At 27.1% G+C, this 22133-nt stretch overlaps 1 protein-coding gene across 1 annotated transcript; it reads right to left on the bottom strand.

Moving 5' to 3' along the window:
* Positions 1-2160: 2160 nt before the first annotated feature.
* Positions 2161-13993, bottom strand: LOC105852175 (uncharacterized). Its single transcript, XM_012715923.3, has 19 exons — positions 13868-13993; positions 13645-13752; positions 13422-13505; positions 13008-13099; positions 12794-12929; positions 11329-11456; positions 7561-7809; positions 7397-7468; positions 7176-7307; positions 6998-7087; positions 6803-6913; positions 6371-6607; positions 5656-5781; positions 5486-5560; positions 5278-5382; positions 4820-4919; positions 4552-4641; positions 3819-3931; positions 2161-2577 (listed from the first exon to the last, which is right to left on the bottom strand). The coding sequence occupies exons 1-19, from the start codon at positions 13892-13894 to the stop codon at positions 2574-2576; spliced, it is 2079 nt and encodes a 692-aa protein (XP_012571377.3). The 5' UTR covers positions 13895-13993; the 3' UTR covers positions 2161-2573.
* Positions 13994-22133: the final 8140 nt, after the last annotated feature.

The raw sequence follows: 22133 nt of genomic DNA, 5'->3' as shown, positions 1-22133 counted from the left end.
TTACCGTGAAAATAGGTATAAAATAAGAAAGTAGTCGCGTCTTTCAACGCAAAAGATCTTAGGCTAAAAGTAAAACATGCATTTTAAATTTTACAAACACAATAAATAAATAAAATAATCTCAACTAAAACACCATCCACGTAAACAAAATAAAATTTCATCTTTCAAATAATCAACTCTAGTTTTAAATTTTAGTTTTCAATGGAAGTAACATTTACATATTTCAATAATATAAAGTTTGAAAAGCAAAACAAAAATGAAAAGAATGAGAAAATACATATATTTCTAGATACCAGGTGAAGATAGAGGCGGTGTTGTCTGGTGGTATGCGGCTGAATAAAAACGTGTAACGGTTCTCTTATCTATTTTATTGTAATGAGTTGATTTGAGGAAATAGAACGGTGAATTTTTGAATCTTTTCTATTTTTTTGCAATACTCTCTGTTTTTCTTCATTGATTTCAAAAACAAAGAAGAAGAAAAAACTCTTTTAAAACTCTTTCTTTTGAATTTTTTTTTATCTCATTTTTTACAGGCTAAAATGCTGAATATCCATAAGATAAAATAGTTTTGAATTTTTTATTGTTTTTGCAGCAAAATCAAACAATTTCATGTAATTAAGAAAATAAGTGGTTGAACTTTTTAACTGAGTATTCAAGTGATAAAAATATAACCTATTAAGAAAAAAAATTTAAAATAAAGGATCTGGTTGCTTGTTGAAAAAAGAAAACATACAAGAAAGAAAGCAAAATAAGTACTTTTTTTTGTTTATTTTGTTTTTATTTCCTTTAATTTTTTGTGTCCTGTAATGAAAATATCTATGTAAATATGTATTTAAAATTGACCAAATTTATAAAATGATAATTTTTAGACTTCATAATAAATGCAAAATATTTAGTTATTTTAAAAAAAAAATCACTTGTCAAACAAAATTGTGTATTACAAACTTCATTTGATCATGTAAATGGTTTCAAATATGAAAAAAAAAAAATGTATCATCAAAACACCACATAGAACATTAATGGTGATCAAAAAGGTGTTTTTTGCTAACACCCCACGTTATCCGGGCATACCAAGAATAAGTGTCAATTGTCTATGTATCACATTTACAACAAACACCTTTCATGCAGAACATATTTCTGAAGGATAGACAATCACGTCCAAGCCTTCACAAAAAAGTTGACTATGGGAGAAGTTCTAAGGTTCCAAAGCTCACACCAATCACTTGGAACATTTCATTCATCTTTTTTAATCAAACGCTCTATGAATTAAAGATTCATTCCGTGCACCTATGTTCCTTTGAATAAGTTAATCTAGACTCAAATAATGATAACATTCTAAGCAAAAAGTGATGATATTTTATACCAACAATCTTCTTCTCAAATGTAACTTTATCTATTCATTTGACATTTCTCCCCCTCAAACAAAAGTGTATTCATCCGCATACACATGCATCGTTGTTCACTCACATGCATCAACAAAACATGTTGTTTGACCACCTTATTGTCAGAAAGACTTTTGATACAAGGAGTCATTCATTTATATCAAACGTTCAACTTTAATACAATTATTGATACATAAATGGAACCTTAAAGCATTAACTATACTATCATGTCACCTATATTGATCATATCTACTTTTCCATCAAATGTAAAACTCTAGCTTAAACTGTACACACCGACAATAAGATACAATTGAGTTTATTTTTTTAATATACAGTGTTAATAGTTTGATCTTTTTTTAGAGTTACTTTAGAATATTCACTTTAGTGAGTGAAAGATTGTTTGTTATTTGTTTGGTTTCACCCTTTGGTGATATCTATTCTTGATTGATGTTCTCTAGTGTTATTAAAAAGAGACTATCTGTTAATAATTATAGTGAAATTTTTTACTAAACTAGGTTCCGTGATTTTTTATTTTCTCAATTTGAGGGAAAATTTTCATGTTAAAAATTGTGTTTGTCTCATATTTAATTTTCTATCAATTATTATTGATATGTGGAATTATATTTTCTGTTTGATCATTTATATGCACAAGTAGGAGAAAAATATTCCGCATTATTGAGATAGTTATCTCTGATTTTTCCCAACACTACTTTCATCAGAGACAAATAATCAAATCATGAAATTAGCAAAAATAAAAATATATGATGCAAAATTCTAATAATCTAACTTCTAATAATGTCACAATTTATAATTGAAAGAAAGGGCCTTTGGGTCTAAAGTTGATGTCCACAAGGACCACATCAAACAATTGTGCAAAACAATATTGGGGAAGGCTCATTCAGCCTTTGTGCGGGGAAGCAAAACATGAGAGCCGATGATAATTCACCAACAATATTATGTAAATAATTCCATGCTTGGTAAGCCTAAATAATACTATTTGCACACCAATAAGTTTATGTGCAAATAAGATTACGCAATGCAAAAGACTTATATAGCAATATTTTTGGAGAATAATAGGAACAGTAATGAGTGATTAAAATTACCAACTGACACCATTTTAATCAACTAGTCTTAATTAATACTTCTGGGAACTTTGCATTCCCTCTTCTATAATAAGGCTTGGCACTTCACTCACCTGCATGAAGAAAATACCATAATTAGCAAAATTCGAGATTTTATTATCACAAATTAAAGCTTTTGATCTAATAACATTATTCTATATAGCATTGTAACCTTATGCTAACTAGCTATTTCTCAAAAACAAGTAGTATACTATCGAATTTTTGTGTATTAGTACTAGATATTTTTGAGAAAAAAATCCCTAAATAATTAGGATTTGGAGAATTGTAATTACCAGGTGGATCTTTGAATTATGTCAGATGGGGGTCCAAAGGCCCATCATTATTGTTATGAAACATAGCGTTTACAAATACTTTCCTAAAAATCCAAAACCGTGATAAGATAAGTTATCAAATTTTCTTTCTATATCAAATTGCAAGAGTTAAACGTGGAATGAGATTGTAATAAAAGTTTAACTTTCATACATGTTTGTACACTTTCGATCCAAATATTTCTCAATTTTTGTCAATCATATCTATTTATTAAGTTTTACTTTCTTTATCAATTTTTTTCATTAAATTGAAAGTTTATATCATATAGATCATGCATGTAAATTTTTACATAAATTTAAAATCACTTGATATGTTATTGAGACTCCTAAAGATTAACGATGATAAATAAAAGTACATAAGACACTAATTTTGATGTATCTTAATAACGAAATCAAATTCTCTGTAGTCATTGGTTTTTCACAGTCAAAACATCGGTGACCGTATGATGTTAATCTCATTGTCAAATAAAATGTTAATTATTTTTTTGTTATAAAAAAATTATCAAGTTCAAATTTGAACCATCTATCACATTTCACGGTTACACACTGATACAAATGAATGATTGTGTGACTGCATCGATTTTGTTACTTTAGTAAAACTATACTTTTTAATAACATATCAAATTATTTAGATTTGTGTAAAATTTTACATGCATGATGTATATCATATAAATTTTCAACAAAGAAAAAAATTGGAGAAAAAAAAAAGTAAAATGAAAAGAAATAAATATAATTGAAAGAGATGGAGGACGATTTAAATTTAGAAGATTCAAACTCTTTTTCGTACATTTTAAATGCAAAAAGTTTTACAGCATCGGCAGATAACAATCACAATATGTTTAATTTTCAAAATAGTTATATAATAAAAATAAAATATTTTTATTAATTTTATGATGGCCGACTGAAGAGTAAAAACTTTTTACACCGTATATAAATTAAATTATTGTAACAAAAAGCAATTGTGTTGGGCTTTTGAGACAACCAACCTTGGATCGGAGGTGGGATTTGCATGATTGTTGGTGGTTTGAACTTTTTTATCTTCAGTTGTAACAGTTGTTCGAGATTTTCCAGTTCCGGAACTACTTTCAGTCCTTTGCAGCTGCACAAGGAAAAATTAGCCTAAGAACCTCTAAAATCTCATTTTGGACTCACATAACATCAACCTTATCATCTCTATGTAATAACCGTAAAAATATAGATTCATCATTCATGAACCCAAGAGCTCTTTGATGATAAAATGTTGAGCCTATTTGAGTTTAATGGAACATATTATTTGACAGTGTTTTATCACCGGTATATTCTTAATTATCCAATTAACTCGAGATTAGGGTTGCCTTATTTTTGTCAGTTTTCATTTTTTAAATTTATGTTAACTTTACTTTTTAATAAAAAGTTAAGAGACTCTTGAATAAACAATTATATATATTTCTAAAAATAAAAAAAAATATTTTTACTATATTATTCTAATGTATTAACGTTTTATTTTATCTTTGTCACAATGATTTTTTATATTCAAAAGGGGCCTTTAGGTTTAACTACATTGAAATACAACTATTAAATTAAACACGACAACATCATTGTGATATATTTAAAAATTATTAATAAAAGATATTTTCATAAAATAAAAGAGTAATTTAATGTTCACATATTTGTAGGAGAAATGAGAAATCCTATATATTAAAAGAAAATAAAACCATCATTTGGAGAGGAAAATAGTACCTTTCCATAATAGGACAAATCCATTCCTTGGTCACGTCGTTTTCTAGGACGACCACGACGTCTCCGCGGCTCATCTTTCCCTCCCTGTCCCTGCAGTGCAACACACATTTATCCATCTTTGTACTTTGGTTGTTTACTTTAGTAGTGCCTCGCTTCAAAAATGCTAATCTTTTTTTAAAAAATGTCCATACATCTTGGGGAAATTTAAAATACTATGTTAATCTTTCGTAATTATAATTACAAGAAAATGAGGATAAATTTTACTAACCTGATTTGCAGAATTATCAACCGTAGTAGGCGAAGGAGCAGGTACAACCGTTAGATTAGCGCCCTGCTCTGTTCTTCTCAGAATTGTCCCCGAAGGTTGCCTACATTTATGTATTTTATCAAACAACTTATAAATGATAGTATATATATTAACTCAAATCTAGATCTCCCTCCATATTTGAAGTGTGTTTTATTATTTTATTCAAAATTACAACGAAGTTAATTTAGAAAAACTTATGCTAGTAATATGTTTTATTGATTAAAATTTATCAATCTCATATTTACATATGATTCACATAATTTAGTATGATACATTTGGATTTCAAATTTTAAGAAAAATGTGTTAAAAAAAGTGTCGTTGTTCTCAATTTACAATACAATGTGTTTAATCCAAACCACATGTATATGAAAAAATAAAAAAAGAATGAAATGATAGTTATATAACTTTAGATTAATTACCCAATTGGCGCTGATTCAGGAAGTTTTGCCTTGTCAGATTGATTCACATGAGCTCCATCTGCTGGAGCAGCTGGAGCCACTCGCGGCTTTGGCGGCGGCGGTGGCCTAAATAATAATAATAATAAATAAATAAAATAGATAATGTAATGCGTTTATAATATATGTTAACTCATTTATCAAATTGCTATAAGGAGTGGAGGAATCATACATCAGGCAACTGGGAGTGTGTTGTGAATCTGAGACTTTAGGAGCAGATAATTGATTTTGGTTGTGCTGCTCCAACCTAGAGTTCAAAATTCTTATTCAGTTGAGAAATGTATTTACTCTAAAATTCAAAAGAAATCGAAATCAAAGGTATATATAATTGAGGTTAATTACCTAGTTGATGTAGATTCAGGAAGTTTTCCTTTATCACGTTGATTTATCGCAGGAACTCCATGATCAGTTGAAGCAGCTGCAGGAGCCCCTTGTTGTATCTTGTTTTGTTTCGCTGCTTCTACTTTCCTGAAGAATTAGTTAAGAGATGTAGATAATGTAATGCGTTTATAATATATGTTAACTCATTTATCAAATTGCTATAAGGAGTGGAGGAATCATACATCAGGCAACTGGGAGTGTGTTGTGAATCTGAGACTTTAGGAGCAGATAATTGATTTTGGTTGTGCTGCTCCAACCTAGAGTTCAAAATTCTTATTCAGTTGAGAAATGTATTTACTCTAAAATTCAAAAGAAATCGAAATCAAAGGTATATATAATTGAGGTTAATTACCTAGTTGATGTAGATTCAGGAAGTTTTCCTTTATCACGTTGATTTATCGCAGGAACTCCATGATCAGTTGAAGCAGCTGCAGGAGCCCCTTGTTGTATCTTGTTTTGTTTCGCTGCTTCTACTTTGCTAAAAAATTAGTTAAGAGATGCCAAAAAAAAAAAAACCGAACTCTACGTCATTATAAAGTCTTTTATTCAGTAAAGAATCACTAAAATATGTATTCTTATTTTAACATAAAAAAATGTAAAAACGGTTCATAAATGATGTATACAGAATATTATTAATTCTTGGTGACAAAAATTTATAAAATGAAAAGATTGATACCTTAAGATATTTACAATCTCAGCCTTGGTGGAGGTAGGGTATTGTAAAACAAATCCTTCACTGGGCCTGTTGGCTGAAAAGCCCAAAACATGTGAGCCCAGTTCCTCCGAACTAGGGGTGCCCAAAGACGGAGTTGATGGTCCTTGCAATGTGGCACCTTGTTGTTGTGGTGCTAAATTACTCATACGTGCACTCATCCCTCCATTGTAAATCACCTGATCTGCCCTATTTTGTGACCTTTATTTTCAAATTAACGAATTATTATTTACTAACATGTAGAAATAATTGTTACTAATAAATTATTATTATAAGAATTTAATTTATATGTACTGTCATTAGTCATACATGTGATTGATTGTACGTACGTACTGACATTATAAATTTTTTTAAACTAACCGTTCATAAGGATAAACTGTTATAAATGCTGCTTACATTAAGATTTGTTGCACATGGGGAACAACAGGAAGTTGCACGAGACCAATATTAGGAAGTGTGGCTTGGGGACAATTCTGAATATTCTGATTACCGTTCAATGGAGGGGCCCTGCAATAAAAAATATATTTACAATTTTATTTTCTAAATTAACCAATTGAATTGTGATTGAGTTGAATCATTCACATTTCATACATTTGACTTGCAGCAGGTCCAATGCTATACGAATTGCTTGCTGAGACCAGCAAGTTTGGTTGTTGACCATAATTTGAGCACATTGTAGGCCTATCATAATAACATAATATTCAATTATACCATTCAGTCTCAATAACTTGATTATATAATAAACTGTAAGTTTTTTAGTTTTTGAAACCTAGTATTGACAGCAACTGGATTAAAAGCTGGCCTGATTGGAATTTGAGATTGTGAATCAGAAATTGTCTGCGTTTCGAGACCATGTCCGGCTTGATGCATCGATGGAGTTAACATCACGTGCTGTTGTGGCCTGAGTAATAAGTAGATAGTGTCATGCATTTAATTTGTTTGTTAACTTAATAATGAAAGTGATTGTTATAAGAAGTGGAGGAATCATACAGCATGTTTTGAGCATATTGTGAATTGCAAATGGTAGGACCAGACAGTTGGTTGTAGTTTGTGTGCTCTGGCCTATTGAATTCAAAAAAGTTATTCAATTGAGGATCACTATAAATAATATAGAGTCAACCACATAGTTGTTTGTAAAAAAAATGAAATAATACCTAGAACTCTGCATGGTTTGAGAGTTTATGATAGGATTTTGATTTTGATAAGGAAGTATTATAACAGATCCATCATTTCTATTAAATTGTCCACTTTGATGTCCCATTTCCAATCCTGCATTTGCTTCCATTTGTGGTTCACTGAATGTTGGCTGCATTGAATTTTGAGATTGGGGATAGTTACTCAGCGGTTTAGGTCCATGTGCAGCTTGATACAATGGAGCCATGAATGACTGGCTCTGGGATCGCCTGAATATATATTAAAAAAGTAGATAATATATCATGCATTTAATTGTATGTTAAGCTATTTATTAATGAGATTAATTTTCATAAGTTAAAAGATTTATTCCGTCAACAAATCACAATAATTCGTTTATTTAACTTTTAAAGTATTATGATTAAAATCAAAGATGTCCAATTATTTGACATTTTTGATTAACTGAAAGTGGAAAAAATATTTATGCTACAATTTATATAAATTAAATTTTAAATTAATTTGTTATAAGTATTAGATTACTTGTAATTCAAGTAATGTAACAAATAGGTGTTGTAACCAATTTGATTAACCAATCGGTTAGCTAGTTGGTTAAAATTCAGTTAGCTTATGTCCTAGTTGGTTACATTGATTCATGTATAAATTGACTTACAACCTATGAAATGAATAAGTCTTTTCATCATTTTATCGTGTAGTTTTTACAAAGTACTTTGAGTGCAAGTAAAAAGCTAACAAAATGGTGTCATGAACTATTGATTTGATCCACTATAGGAACAAACACGAGTGAAATAAGGATGAATTCCAATGAAAATAGTAGCAATTTTCCATCATATACGCCACACTTTGATGGAAAAGATTGGGATCGACAGAGAATTCAGATTCGAGCATTATTTGGATTTCAAGAAGTCTTGGAGGTCATGGAGAAAGGTTATGATGAATTGGGAGCAAATTCAACAGAGGTGCAAATAACAACTTATAAAGATAAGAAAAAGAAAGATTGCAAGACCACATTTATTCTTCATCACTGACTTGAACATCTCATTTTGACAATATTTCTGAAGCAAAGAGTGCAAAAGAAACATGAGATATTCTTGAGAAGTGCTATTTAGGTGGTGCAAAAGTTAAGAAAAGGAAATTACAAACTCTTCAGAAGCAATATGAACTACTGCAAATGGCGGAACAATATAAAGTTGCAGAGTTGTTTTCATGATTGAGAAGCATTACCATTCAGATGCTTGTATGTGGTGAGAAATCGTCATAACATAAAATGTGTAAGAAAATCCTAAGGTCCTTGCATCCTAGGTTTGATTACATTGTGCATGCCATTGAAGAATCTAAAGATATCTCAATCTAAGTCTTGAAGAACTGCAAGAACATTAGAAGTAAGAGAATTGAGAATGAGTGAAAGAAGTGGAAGAAAGTATGAGGATCAAGCATTATCATCTCAAATCAACAAGAAATGTGATCAAAAAAGGAAGTGGAATAAGAACACTAAAGATAAGTTCAAGAAAGATGATGGAAAATTTGAATCATCGTCAAAATGAGGAGGTGGACATGTTAAACCCAAAGGTAAATCAAAGAATTTTGACAAGAAGAAGGTGCAATGCAATAATTATGAGAAGTTTGGTCACTTTGCTCATGAATGTTGATTTGGAAAGGGAAAACAAACGAAAGAAAAGGGAAGATGAGGTGTGTACTACACAAAAAGATGACTGGACACTAACACATCAAGGACAAGTAAGATCAGATTTGCTGATGATAGACCATTAGAGGCTAAAGATGCTGAAAATATGGTGATTAAAAGAAAGAATAAAGGTTAAAAAATAGTGTGGAACATCTGTCAAGGCGTTAAGGACAAAAGTAGGTGGTGAGTATATCTCACATGAATTTGAGGAATTTTGTGTGAAAAATGAGAGTGAACAAGAAGTGACTTTCCCCTTATGCACGTCAACATAGTGGATTAGAAAAAAGGAGAAATAAAATCATCCAAGACATGACTAAGAGTATGTTGAAAGGAAATAAGTTGACACACAAGTTTTGGGATGAGGTTGCATCAACTGTTGTCTATATACTGAATAAATGTCCAACATATAGGTTGCATGAGAAGGTGCCATATGAGGTTTGGAATGGCAAGAGACCAGTTGTGGAATATTTAAGAACTTTTGGAGATTATGTTTAAAGCACGTACCAGACCAAAAAAGAAGAAAGTTACAACATAAGAGTGAAGTCATTATTCTAGTTGGGTATCACCCAACTAGTGCATATAAACTATATGGTCATGTTAAAGGAAAAATTGTAGTTACTAAAGATGTGAAAATAGTTGATCATGAATTATAGGATTGGAAGTAGAAGACTATCAACAACATTAGTCAACAAGTACAACTTTCTGCATCATTGTTGAATGATTGCCAAAGCAATAAAGAAGTAGTTAAGGAAATAGTAGAATCAAGCAAAACTTAAAGATCAAGGTAGCCACCAGTACACTTAATTGAGTTTGAGATGTACAATGACAAACAAGTTGATAGGAGTGGAGATCTAGTGCATTTGCTCTATTTGCTAATACATAACCATTAAATATTGAAGAGGCTATGAAGATATGACATTGGAGAAAAGCAATGATGGAAGAAATTTAGGCAATTAAGAGGAACCAAACATGGTACTTGACTGATTTACCTCCAACACAGAAATAAATAGGAGTCAAATGGGTCTACAAGGTTAAGCTAAACCTAGATGACTCAATTACCAAATTCAAAGTTAGGTTGGTTGTCAAATGATTTATACAAAGAATATGAATTTATTATTCTGAGACGTCTGCTTCAGTAGCAAGAATTGAGACAATTAGGCTTGTAATAACACTAGCTAGTGCAAGAGGTTTGGGAATGTGCCAACTTGATGTCAAGTCTGTATTTTTTAATGGTGCTTGAAGAAGAAATTTATATCTCTCACCCACTAGAATATGTGCTCAAAAAAAAAAAAAAAAAAAACCCCTATTTTTTAATTTTTAAAAAAATTTTGTTTATTTTTTTTTTTCAAAAAAAAAAAAAAAATAAAACTCCTATATTTCAATTGTTAAAAAAATTAGTGTTACTTATGTTTTTATCTTTACAAAATTAAGAATTTTTACATTTAGTCTCTATCTAAATTTAATTATCTTTTTAGTCTATTAAATTTTACCGTTTTTAACACAACACAGCTAGTCTCTCCCATCAAATATAAGCCGACAAGGCAAATGGTATGATGACTGAACATATGATATGGACATTTTTTAATGACTCGCCATTCAAGTGGCATATGTTAGCGGCAAAAAATTAAGAGCTATGCTATATGTTGGCGGAAAAAAATTACAAATATCACGAGCGTGCTATATATATTCTCCTGCTACTCTATTTTGTGGCCATTGACCCAAAACCAATATATATATATTCTCCTGATTTTATTTTGTGTTTTGCACTAAGCAAAGAAACCATAAAGTTGATAAGTGAATTTCATCTTATGTTTTATAAGTTATGAAGTAAATATTGATGGTATTTGCATGAAAAAACATAGAGCCAATTAGGGAGAAGATGCCACAAAAATTAAACAAATAAAATTGAAGCAATGAAAAAGAAGGATCTACATAGTTGTTTTCACTTGTTTATTGTTTTTCTTAAAAGGAGATCTAGATATAGTTTGACTCCCAAGTGGCGACAAAATTGTGAGTTACACTCCCGGGTGGCGAGAATAACAATTTTGCTTGTTTTCAAGAATCCATAGGTAAAGAAAAGTGAGTGTACCTAATGTCTTGAGCAGTTTGAAAATTCATGATAGGAGGATTCTGATGAGGAGGGAGTGATGCAAATCCCTGATTTGTTATAAACTGTCCACTTGAATGCCCCGTTTCATATCTTTGCATTGAGTCCACCTGTACACAAGTCAAACAAATATGGCTCACAAAACCAACTCTTATTCTCTCTATTCTACCATAATTGTATAAGGAATAATATGTTTACTTAAATAGTTTTATTATTATTAATTTATAGTAAAAATATTAAATTTAAAGTTGTTGCAAGTAGATTTTATTAGATTGTAAATTAGAAAGAAAAACAGTTATTAATGTTACATCGTAAATTGAAAAGAGTCATTTTTTTAGAATAAATTAATTTTAAAAAATGAGACATTCATTAGGAGACATTAAAAATACTTAATAATAATATACTTATATGAAATATCGATGTATTTGATATAAAATTATAATAAATACATTAATTTTTTATATATTATTTTATCTATATTTTATTTCGAATATAGAATATTCTTAAAGTCGCTCTATAGATTTATTTGACATTTTTATTGGTAGATGAAAGAAAGAAAATAGGAAAATTCTAAATTGTTTTGGAAAAACCGTGGGTATGTTACTTACAGTCAATTAAAATCAATTATGCTTAAGTTTTTATTTATTCGAGTTTTAGGTTTTACATAGTTATAAGTGGTACATACATGAGTGATTTTAATTGGTTATGAGCATCTCACCCACAATTTTTCAAAGATAACCTAAGCTTCAACGAGAAAATAATGTTTTTATTAAAATGTATTTATTAATTATATTCCACAATAATTAATTTATTTAATTATTTCACACATATTATACATAAAATATATAAATAAAATAAAAAAATACTTTTACTAAATTATCATTATCAAGTTTTTGTGTATTTACTATTATTATAAATGTAAAGTAAAATATATTAAATTGGTATATGGGTGGTATTAATTAGTAGATAGTAGAATTAGAAAAATGTACTCTCTCATCCTACAATGTCTTTCACATTTAATTATTTCATAAAAATTAAAAAAATATGATAAATGAAAAATAAATAAATGAAAAATAAATAAATAAAAAATAAAAGGTTAAATAAGTTTAGTATAATGCATATAATATTAACTATAGAATATAATTCAAAAAAATTTAAGTTACATTAAAAATTAAAAATAACATTTTTTAAAACAATTTTTTTATCAATGTAACGGTTATTGTAGAACAGATGGATGAAGTAATTAATACCACATATATATTTTTCCCATTTATCTTTACCATAAATCAAAAGCATCGGTTAAATAAATTTTACTTTTATTAAACAAATTAAGGGTAAAAAAGTTATACATATCTAAATTTATTTAGTGTACGTTCTTATTATATGAGTAAAAAATTCAAACGTCCAAAGATTAAGTAATAAGGGATGTAGATAGTATTGTACTCACTGGATCTGAGCCGAACGACTCTGGAAATGGGGGCAGTAAATTAATTTCACTGTAATTATTGTTTTCAATGTTACTATCTGTCATCAACATTTCATTGCTCATATTGTACCCTTCTGGCATACCCATATCTTGCATCCTATAACATATGAACGTTAATATTGCATTACACATCATATGATAATTCATCAAATATCATAGAATAGGAGAAACTTACGGTTGAAAATTCTCATTCTTGTTGTCAGGATATTGATAACCCATTTGTGGATCAATAAATGAAGCTTCTCCTTCAGAGATTGATAATCCCACCTATTCAAATTATTTAAAATAGAGTACAATTAGTGTGCATGTACATGATTTCCTATACTTGCATCAAAATGTGAAGTAATAAATATATATTTAATATCATTGTTCAAAAGGTCTCTTATTAATTCATCTATTTTTCTATATGAGTGAAAGTCTCGATTCAAATTTAATATGATACTTAAATTTTCATCAAAAAATAAATAAATGAAATTTAAATAATTATATATTACTACTGTTTACTGCATAGGAAACAAGTCTCATAAAACTAATGAATCTGAATTGCTTATATATTATGACGATATAATGATATAAATTTATAATTTACCGAGTATGATAGAGGTTGACTTGCTTGTGTAGCTTGTGTTTCAGTATAAAGTGGAGCTACAAAGTTTGGAATTGACTCGGGCAGCTGATTAGAAAATGGAGAATTCTTAATTAACAAAAAATAACTAATTTAAAATTAGATTACTTAAAAAAATATAATTAGAGATGCAAAAATGATGTTATTTCCAATTATTAATTTTTTGAAATAAAAGTAAAATTGTCACCTTAGAAAGATCCAGATCAAGGTTGCAGTTTGAGGAAGTTGGCATAAGCTCAGTTGTTTGGATCTGATTTTGTGTTGGGGTTGCTTGTCCAACTAACCCATACTGAACCTGAAAAATTATTTAATAAATAAACTTTATAATTAAATATAAATGCATAAACATTAAATTTTTGGCTCTCAAATGAATTTTTTTTAAATTAATCACGGTAAATAATGGTGCTTACTGCAGATGTAGAAGCAGGAGCCATCATTGTTACTGACACATTACTAGTATTTTGTGTATGATGAGTTCCAAAAACGCACGATTGGAGATCCTGTTGATTTTGTTGTTGTTCCTGCTAAAAACAAACAAGTTTTCAAAATATAAAAAGAGAGTAAAAACAATTAAAAACAGGCGTTTTGGTAAGTAAAATTAAAATAATAAGTCAACGAAGACGACAGTATAGGGACTAGGATGGGTTTCGTCGTTGTCTAGGACTAGGATGTTGTCCTCAATCCAATCCAATCCAATCATTATGCAAACCAATTTAATATACATATTCATAATGAATGAAGAAAAAGAGTTATGGAAAAGAATCTATCTAAACAAGATTTTTTCTTTTTTTTTTCTAAATAATCTAACACAATGGTTCAGGCATACTAATATGTATTATAGATGTTTTAAGAAATAATATTATGATATAATTAAATGTTGAAGTTTAGTAATTGATTTTTTTTTCATGAAAGAAACTAATTGAATGTTTTAGCAAAAAAAATTTTATGAGAAAAATAAGAATTATAAAAAAATTATTAGTAGATATATATTAAACTTTTTTTTAAAAATATTGACTTAATTACATATTTAATCCCTCAATTTTTACCAATTCAAAAAATCAATCATCTTATTTTAAAATTTAACAATTTTAATCCATTATTTTAATATTTAAATTAAAAAACTATGATTTGACTTATTTTAAATAATATGATGCTATAAATAAGTCTAAAATATTTGAAAAATGTGATTTACAATTGGTTGATGCTATAAATTTTTGTATAAATTTAATTTATATACTCTGTGAAGTTAAAGGTTTAATATATTATCGATTAATTATAACTGTTGAATTTTTTAAAATGTTGAATTTTTTAAAATGTTTGACTTTAGTTATAATTATTTATAAAATCATACATATAAGTCGTTTTAATTTTTTTATGGTAAAACTTTTTAGACTCAAAAAGTATGAAAATAAATCGTAAAATTTTACGTTGATAATGTATCAAAAGCATTTAACATTATATAGAAAATTAGAAAAATGAAATTCATTTTAGAATACATTCTTTTATAATTGCAACTTATAATGAGAGAAATAGTAATAATAATTAAATTCTAACATATATATATATATTGTCAAACAAAAAAAAAAAATATCAAATAATAATATAAATATAGTATGAACATTGAATAACGAGGGGCCTACAACGAGCGCGTGTGAGACCGCTTAACATGTCCACTGAATATTAAAATTAAATTGATGTTAAAAACCTATAAAGATAAATATATTTTTAGTACAAATAAAATAAATATTAACCTTTTAATTTTAGTCATCACAAAAATAATTATAATTTTTTAATCTTTATAAAATTATCATATATAGATTTAAATTTTTATTATTAAATTAACATATATTTGTTTAAATAATTTTTTACAAGTACATTTATAATCTCATAAAAATTTATTAAAAAGAATGACTTTAAACTTTCGATTATAACTTTATATATTTTTTTTTACTTTTATCTTAAATATATTATATTTAAAAATTTAATATTTAGTTTATTTCAAATAAATAAAAAATAAATCTTTATGGATAATTTTTTTATAATATTCTAAATATACATTATATTTAAAGTTTAAAAATAATTAAATGTGTTTTATTTTAATAAGATTTAAAAATATTTGTTGAATAATTATATAAAAATTAAAAATATATTTAATCTCTTTCGAGTGAGTAAGCACCCCATGTATGATTGTTCTATTAATTTAATAACGACACCACTTACATATCATTCTTCTCTTTTATTGATCATTTAAACATTATAGCATTACTCTTTCATAAGTTCTCCTTAAAAAAACAATTTAAAGAAATGGAATTTTACTACTTGTAGCATAACTTAGAAAATATACACTATTTATTGTTTTGGCTGAAACTCACACCCTCTTCTCTTGCATGTTCGACTTCATTTAAAGCTTTTACATTCGCGAGACAACTTTGTTTCGCGAATTATAACATTACTCATTCATAAATTCCTTTAAAAACAATTTAAAGAAGTTGACTTTTACTATTTAAGAGATGACCTAAAAAGCATACACAATTTATTGTTTTGGCTGAAATTCATGTCCTCTTCACTTGCATGTTCGAACTCATTTTTTAAAATTTATCATATAAGTTAAATACATTTAAGGCTTTTAAATTCAAATCGGATATATATATATATATATACTTATTTTATAATGAAATATAAATTAAAATGAGTTAAAAAATAGCCGATAAATTTAATCTAAAACTTAGTCAGATCACCCATTTGTACACCATGCTGAACAGGTTTAACAATTAAGTGATTTTTTTAAATAATTGATAGATTTAGTCTAGAATTATCACTTGATTAGTAAATTTACCTACTTGTTTTGTCCCTTAAAGTTTATGGAGTAACTATATATAGAATTTTGTTGGCAACGAAAATTGTTAAAACCAAACTTTTAAATACATTTGGTGAATTTTGTGTGTGCAAACAACTTAATATTTTTTTAACAAAAAATAAACTCAATTTTTAATTTTTATGATATTTTAATTTAAATAAACTCATATTTTCATCTACAACAACATCAAATTCATCAAATAAAGAATGAAAATATAATTTTATTTAAAGATTTAAGTTATGAATTTGATGAAATTTGCATTATATTGAAGATAATAATTAATTTTATGAATTTTGTTTGAAAATTTTAAATTTTTGTAAAAAATAATATTACATTATTGACATTTTAAAACATAAAAGATCAAATTATCATTTAAAGTTAAAATAAAAGACCAAATCAAAAGAAAAAAAAAACTAAAATATTAATTAAAATTAAATTAAAGAACCGCAGGTGTCATTTAACCTAAACTTATGCTAGTTTTGCTCTAAATAGTTTGATATGTGTAAGGATTTTGATCTTCTAGATCCATATATATATGCATCCATTGATTTGAATTGTGATATCAACACCAAACAACCCACGTTTTGACTATATATTTTTACTTTAATTTAGCATAGTTAAAACATGAATCCTGCTATCTAAATTTGACTGTTCAAAATCAAATGAGAACATCAAATACATGTAATTTCCTCGTCGTATATAATCTAGATCTAATCACTTGATTTCAATTTTTTATATTTTGTAAAATTAGATCGTTTTTAACAAAATGTAATGTTTCGATATGTTACCTTAAATTAATAAGTATCTTTGATTAAAATCAATTTGATACTTTGAACCCAAAAAAAAAAATCAATTTCATACAAAATTAATAAAATCAATATATAGCGAAGAAAATCGTGAAATGAAAACAATCGATAAATCATTGACGTCCCATAAGGATGTGCGATCTCAGTTGAGAAAATTACCTCAAAATTAAGCATGTCTTGCCCAAAATAATGATTTGCCGAATTTGACCCTGTAAATGACCCAAATAGCAAAAAGTATTAGTGACCGAAGTGAAATAATACATATCTATATATTCATTAATCAAATTGAGAAATTGATAAAATAAAACTGTACAATCTTTTTGGGGGTAAGCCATATTCCTGAAATCGAAAAAAAAATATGATAAGTATGTATGAGTACGACTATAAGCAAATCCAATAAAATAAACCAAAAAGGAAAAAACAAACAGACTTTGTTGAAGTCAAAGAAAGAGAATGGATCAGGATGTGAAAATACACAGGACCTCGATGAGAAAAGGACACAAGTCTAAAATGTCGAGGAGATTAGACAATATGAAAAAGATACAAACACAAGTCGATGGCCTGAATACTTCTCAAAAACCCCTTGCTTTATATAACAAAATAAATATCTGATTAAAAAAAAAATATAACAAAATATCTTTTACTCAATGCTACGATGCTAACTTTATAACCTTTAGAGATAGATTAAACAACATTTGTCAAATAATTATTAATATCATTGCTATTAATAATAACTTTATTTTTTAATTTTTTAAATAAATTAAAATACACAAATTGCCTCAATGACACGTGGAAATTCACTTATTACTTATATATTTATTTATTATTATTACTATTTTTTTTCTCAAAAATCATTTAGAATTAATTAAAGAGTTCAACCTATAGCGGTTACTATCATTACTCTCCTTTTACGGATTTTCAAAAACGAAATGAACGTTGTTCTTCTATAATAGAGGAGTGCATAAATAAAAGCCAAAAAAGATATTATAAAATTAATTAAAGAGTTATTTTTTATTAAATTAAAATTCTAAAATATTTATTTCAATAGATGAAACTCCATTTATATTTTTAATTTTTATAGGCTTAATTGCAGTTTTGGTCCCCCTATTTTAGCTGAATCGCGAAAGTAGTCCCTCCATTTTGTTTCTCTCCAGTTTTGGTTCCCAAACAGAATTTTAGTCCAAAATTTGATGAAATTTTATTTTTTAAAGTTGTACTACACCATTTATGATCATATATTTCATGTACAATTGTTGCAAATTGCAAATGAGATCTTGAGACATTGTGTGACTTAAATAAATGCAAAAAAAAAATGAAATTTCATCAAGTTTTAAACCAAAATTCTGCTTGGGGACCAAAACTGGGGAGAAACAAAATGGGGGGACTACTTTTGCGATTCAGTTAAAATAGAAGGCCAAAACTGCAATTAAGCCATTTTTATATATATTTGAAAAATCGATCATACACATTCCATTTCATTCATCTTGAATTACGATATATTTTAAGATGAATGTTCTATTAATTAGATGATAATTAAAAATAATAATTAATTTTATATTGTAAAATAATATTTATTTTTGAAATAATTAATATACAAGGTGAAATAAATAATTTTTTTGACCTTTTTCATTATTTAATGATTAATTAATTAATGAGAGGTGAATTTATTAAATAGGGGAAAATTATAAATACAAAAACAAAGCTAAAATACGAGCGATGCTAACTATAGTACGAAAGTCATTTAACAAAATTTCTTCGAAGATTAAAATATTAAAATTATGTATTAAAATAATCAACCAATAAAGCGACCCTACATTAAATTTCTTATATTTCTTCAATACATTTGATCATAAGATTTAACAACCTTAAAACATACGATACGTTCTCACGGCATATGCGTAAAAAAAAAGTAAATTTTTTTATACAAAAAATAAAACTAAAAAAGTGAATGTTAAAGTCTAAAAACATCTAATCTTTTAAAAATATGACATTTCTCCATCCAATAAATGAGTAACATTTTGTTTATTTAACACATATTAAAAAATTGTATAAATAAAATAGAGAAAATAATATTTTAACAAAGAAAAATGTTTGTTGTTACGATTAAAAACATTAACAAAAGATAAATATGTGTCAATTGTTTAATTCGTTTGACAATTTCAACCCACTATTTTAGGTATGGTAAGTTTTTTCAATTTAATATTTTAACTTTCGTGATTTATTTGTGAAAAAATCTATCATACTATATATCATTGTTGTTTACTAAATTATCATTATTAAGTAATAATGTACTCAAGTTCTCTTATTCTTCTTCCATTAGTGATGGGTGGTTTAAGATCATTTTTGGGTTTAGAATGACTCCTCCAATTTGTTTTTTCAACTCATTTTATTTAAATAAATAGTTTACACATAAATTTAGTTTTTCTTTGTATTTTTTGTTGTGATTTCACTGTATGAAAGCAACGGTTTTGAATTTTCCTGTCTTGGTATGACACTTTATTTTGTTTTAGTGCGTTATTCATTTTGGTTTAACAAAGTAACTTTAATCAGTTATAGATTTGAATAAATGATTTTAATGTCGCCAACATTAGATATACAAATGCATATATATTTATGGACACTTGAGTTTTTTCATATTTGTAGGCATAATGCCGCTTTGTGTTATGTTGCTGTTTTACTAATTAACTTTGATGGTGTGAGTTTGTTTGCATATTTAACTTCTATGTTTTTAAATCTGTATTGTATCATTTTATTCTATAATTTGAATAAATAAATATTATTTCTTTTAGTAAAAAAAAGTAACAATTATTCTAAATTACAATACATGCAAATAGAAAATATTAATTTAAGTGTGACTTGATCAAAAAATCAGATCACTAATTAAACTGAATGACTATTAATGTAGTATATGTTAAAAAATATTAAAAATATTCATGACACAAAATTTACATCATATTTTTAATAGAAAAATATATTTTGTGTTTAACTAAATTAATTTTAAAATAAATAGATTTTTTACATCAAGGTTTAAAAAGTGTATGTATAATTTATTTTAAAAAACGTGCACATAGCATCTGAAGATTAAAATGAAAGTCTAAGTCTATAATATCATTTACACATGAAAATTGAGGCCTTACTATTTAAACCAAAAAAAAAAAAAAAAGGAAAATCCAACAAGTACATCAAAAATAAAAATATAGATCAAATTTATTTAACTTTATCCTCACATCTAATTACACCTCTTGGTTTTGTCATGTATGAGTTTGAGTTAGTTTTAATTTTAACTCAAAAAATGGTATTTTTTTATTATTTTAAATAGATAAAAATTACGTCGATAGACAATAATACAATTCAAAGTCACTAAAAACAATAAAAATAAACTTGTAAAGCGTCTACAAATAAAGCAGAATTTATAAATATGATATAATTAAAGTGTTTGAAATATTTATATATCTCTTTAATTACAATGTTGATAATGTCAATATTTTTACTTACAAGTTACAACACTTAAAACTTTGAAGGTATAGGTGTCACACACAAATATAAACTTTCTCATTCATTTCCAATCTAAATAAAACTAATAAGAAAAACTCTCTTTTTCTCCTTCAAACCTAGTCGTCATCATTGAAGGTCATCTTTGGCTGTAATTGGAGCTTGTTAGATATGATGGAGAATCAAGAATATGTTGATGCTTTAGCAATGTGTTATCTCATCCTTATGTCTCTATAACGCTTATGTTGTCGCATTTCAGTTTCCCTCCACCATTTGTGAGCACTCCACCGCCATCTTGTTTGTTCCTTGTTGTGTTGTTGTTCTTGGTCTTTACATTTTGGGTTAGTTCTCCACTTTTGTTTGGACATATTGTGCAGAAACCCAAAATCTTCAATTTCGGAAATTCTAACATTTATTTTTTCTAATATGAAATTTAACTCTTATTGTTATTAAGTAATTTATCTTCAATATTTTTTATATTGTGTTGGAGTTTGATTTTTGAATTGTTTGTCTTGTGTTTGAAATTTTTTGACTCATCCTCTTCCGTCAAGACCCATGTCAAAATTCAAGTGAGAAGTTACCCTTAAATTATGATCAAGTCTTTATTTAGGATTTCATCCTCCAAATTTTATCTTTTTGCTTAAAGAATAAAATGGGGTTGTCAAGAATTTTCTTCATGTTGTTATAAGCAATATAGCCATTCAAGAGTCGTAGATATAAGCATATTATCAATCATTAAAATTTTGTCTGTTGATATACGTTTTGAGGGATATACCCACGGTTATTTTGCTTTTATTTAAAATCTTTTTGTTGTCGTTAAAAATTAAATTTCTTATAATGATTGAAAACTGCAACATAAAGAAAAATTAAAACAACACACTTAAACAACCAACAAAATATTACCACTTTTATTATCTTGTCAAATTATATTTGTTATACGTGCATTTTACACTAAAACCGCATATCATTTAATCTCATAAAACTACAATATAAATTTAAATTGTAATCTCATTTAGGACTTATACAATAGCGATAAAAACATTTAATATATTAGAATATGGTTAGAATTAGGAATCTTTCAGTTCTCTATAAATACATTATAAATTTGAATTGTAGTTTCAACTATGTTACTACTTTATTTGCATTTTGATTTTCGTGAGAGTGATTAGTCTATTTTAAAGGCAAATGCTAAGTGGCAATGTATTGGTATAAATATTGTATTGGCGGTGCAACATTGTATTAAGAGTTGAAATTCTTCTTTTGCATCTTTGAATATAACCTTAATATGTCACTATGATTGAAGTATAACTATAGACGAAAGCAGTTGGACAATTTCAAGACTCAGGGTCAACATTTGGATAATTCCATGTTGGTAAGAAAAATATCCCAACAAAAATCAACCAAATTTTGAGTTGAAATCTACCAAATTTTGTAATATTGTCAAATAATTATAATGTATCTTGACTAAATATCTTTATAGTAGATACAAATCTAAGTCCAGGAATTTGCTCTCTCGATCTT

This window comes from Cicer arietinum, chromosome 5, assembly GCF_000331145.2.
Source record: "Cicer arietinum cultivar CDC Frontier isolate Library 1 chromosome 5, Cicar.CDCFrontier_v2.0, whole genome shotgun sequence".
Taxonomy (NCBI): domain Eukaryota; kingdom Viridiplantae; phylum Streptophyta; class Magnoliopsida; order Fabales; family Fabaceae; genus Cicer; species Cicer arietinum.
This window is presented reverse-complemented; position numbering and strand designations above follow the sequence as displayed.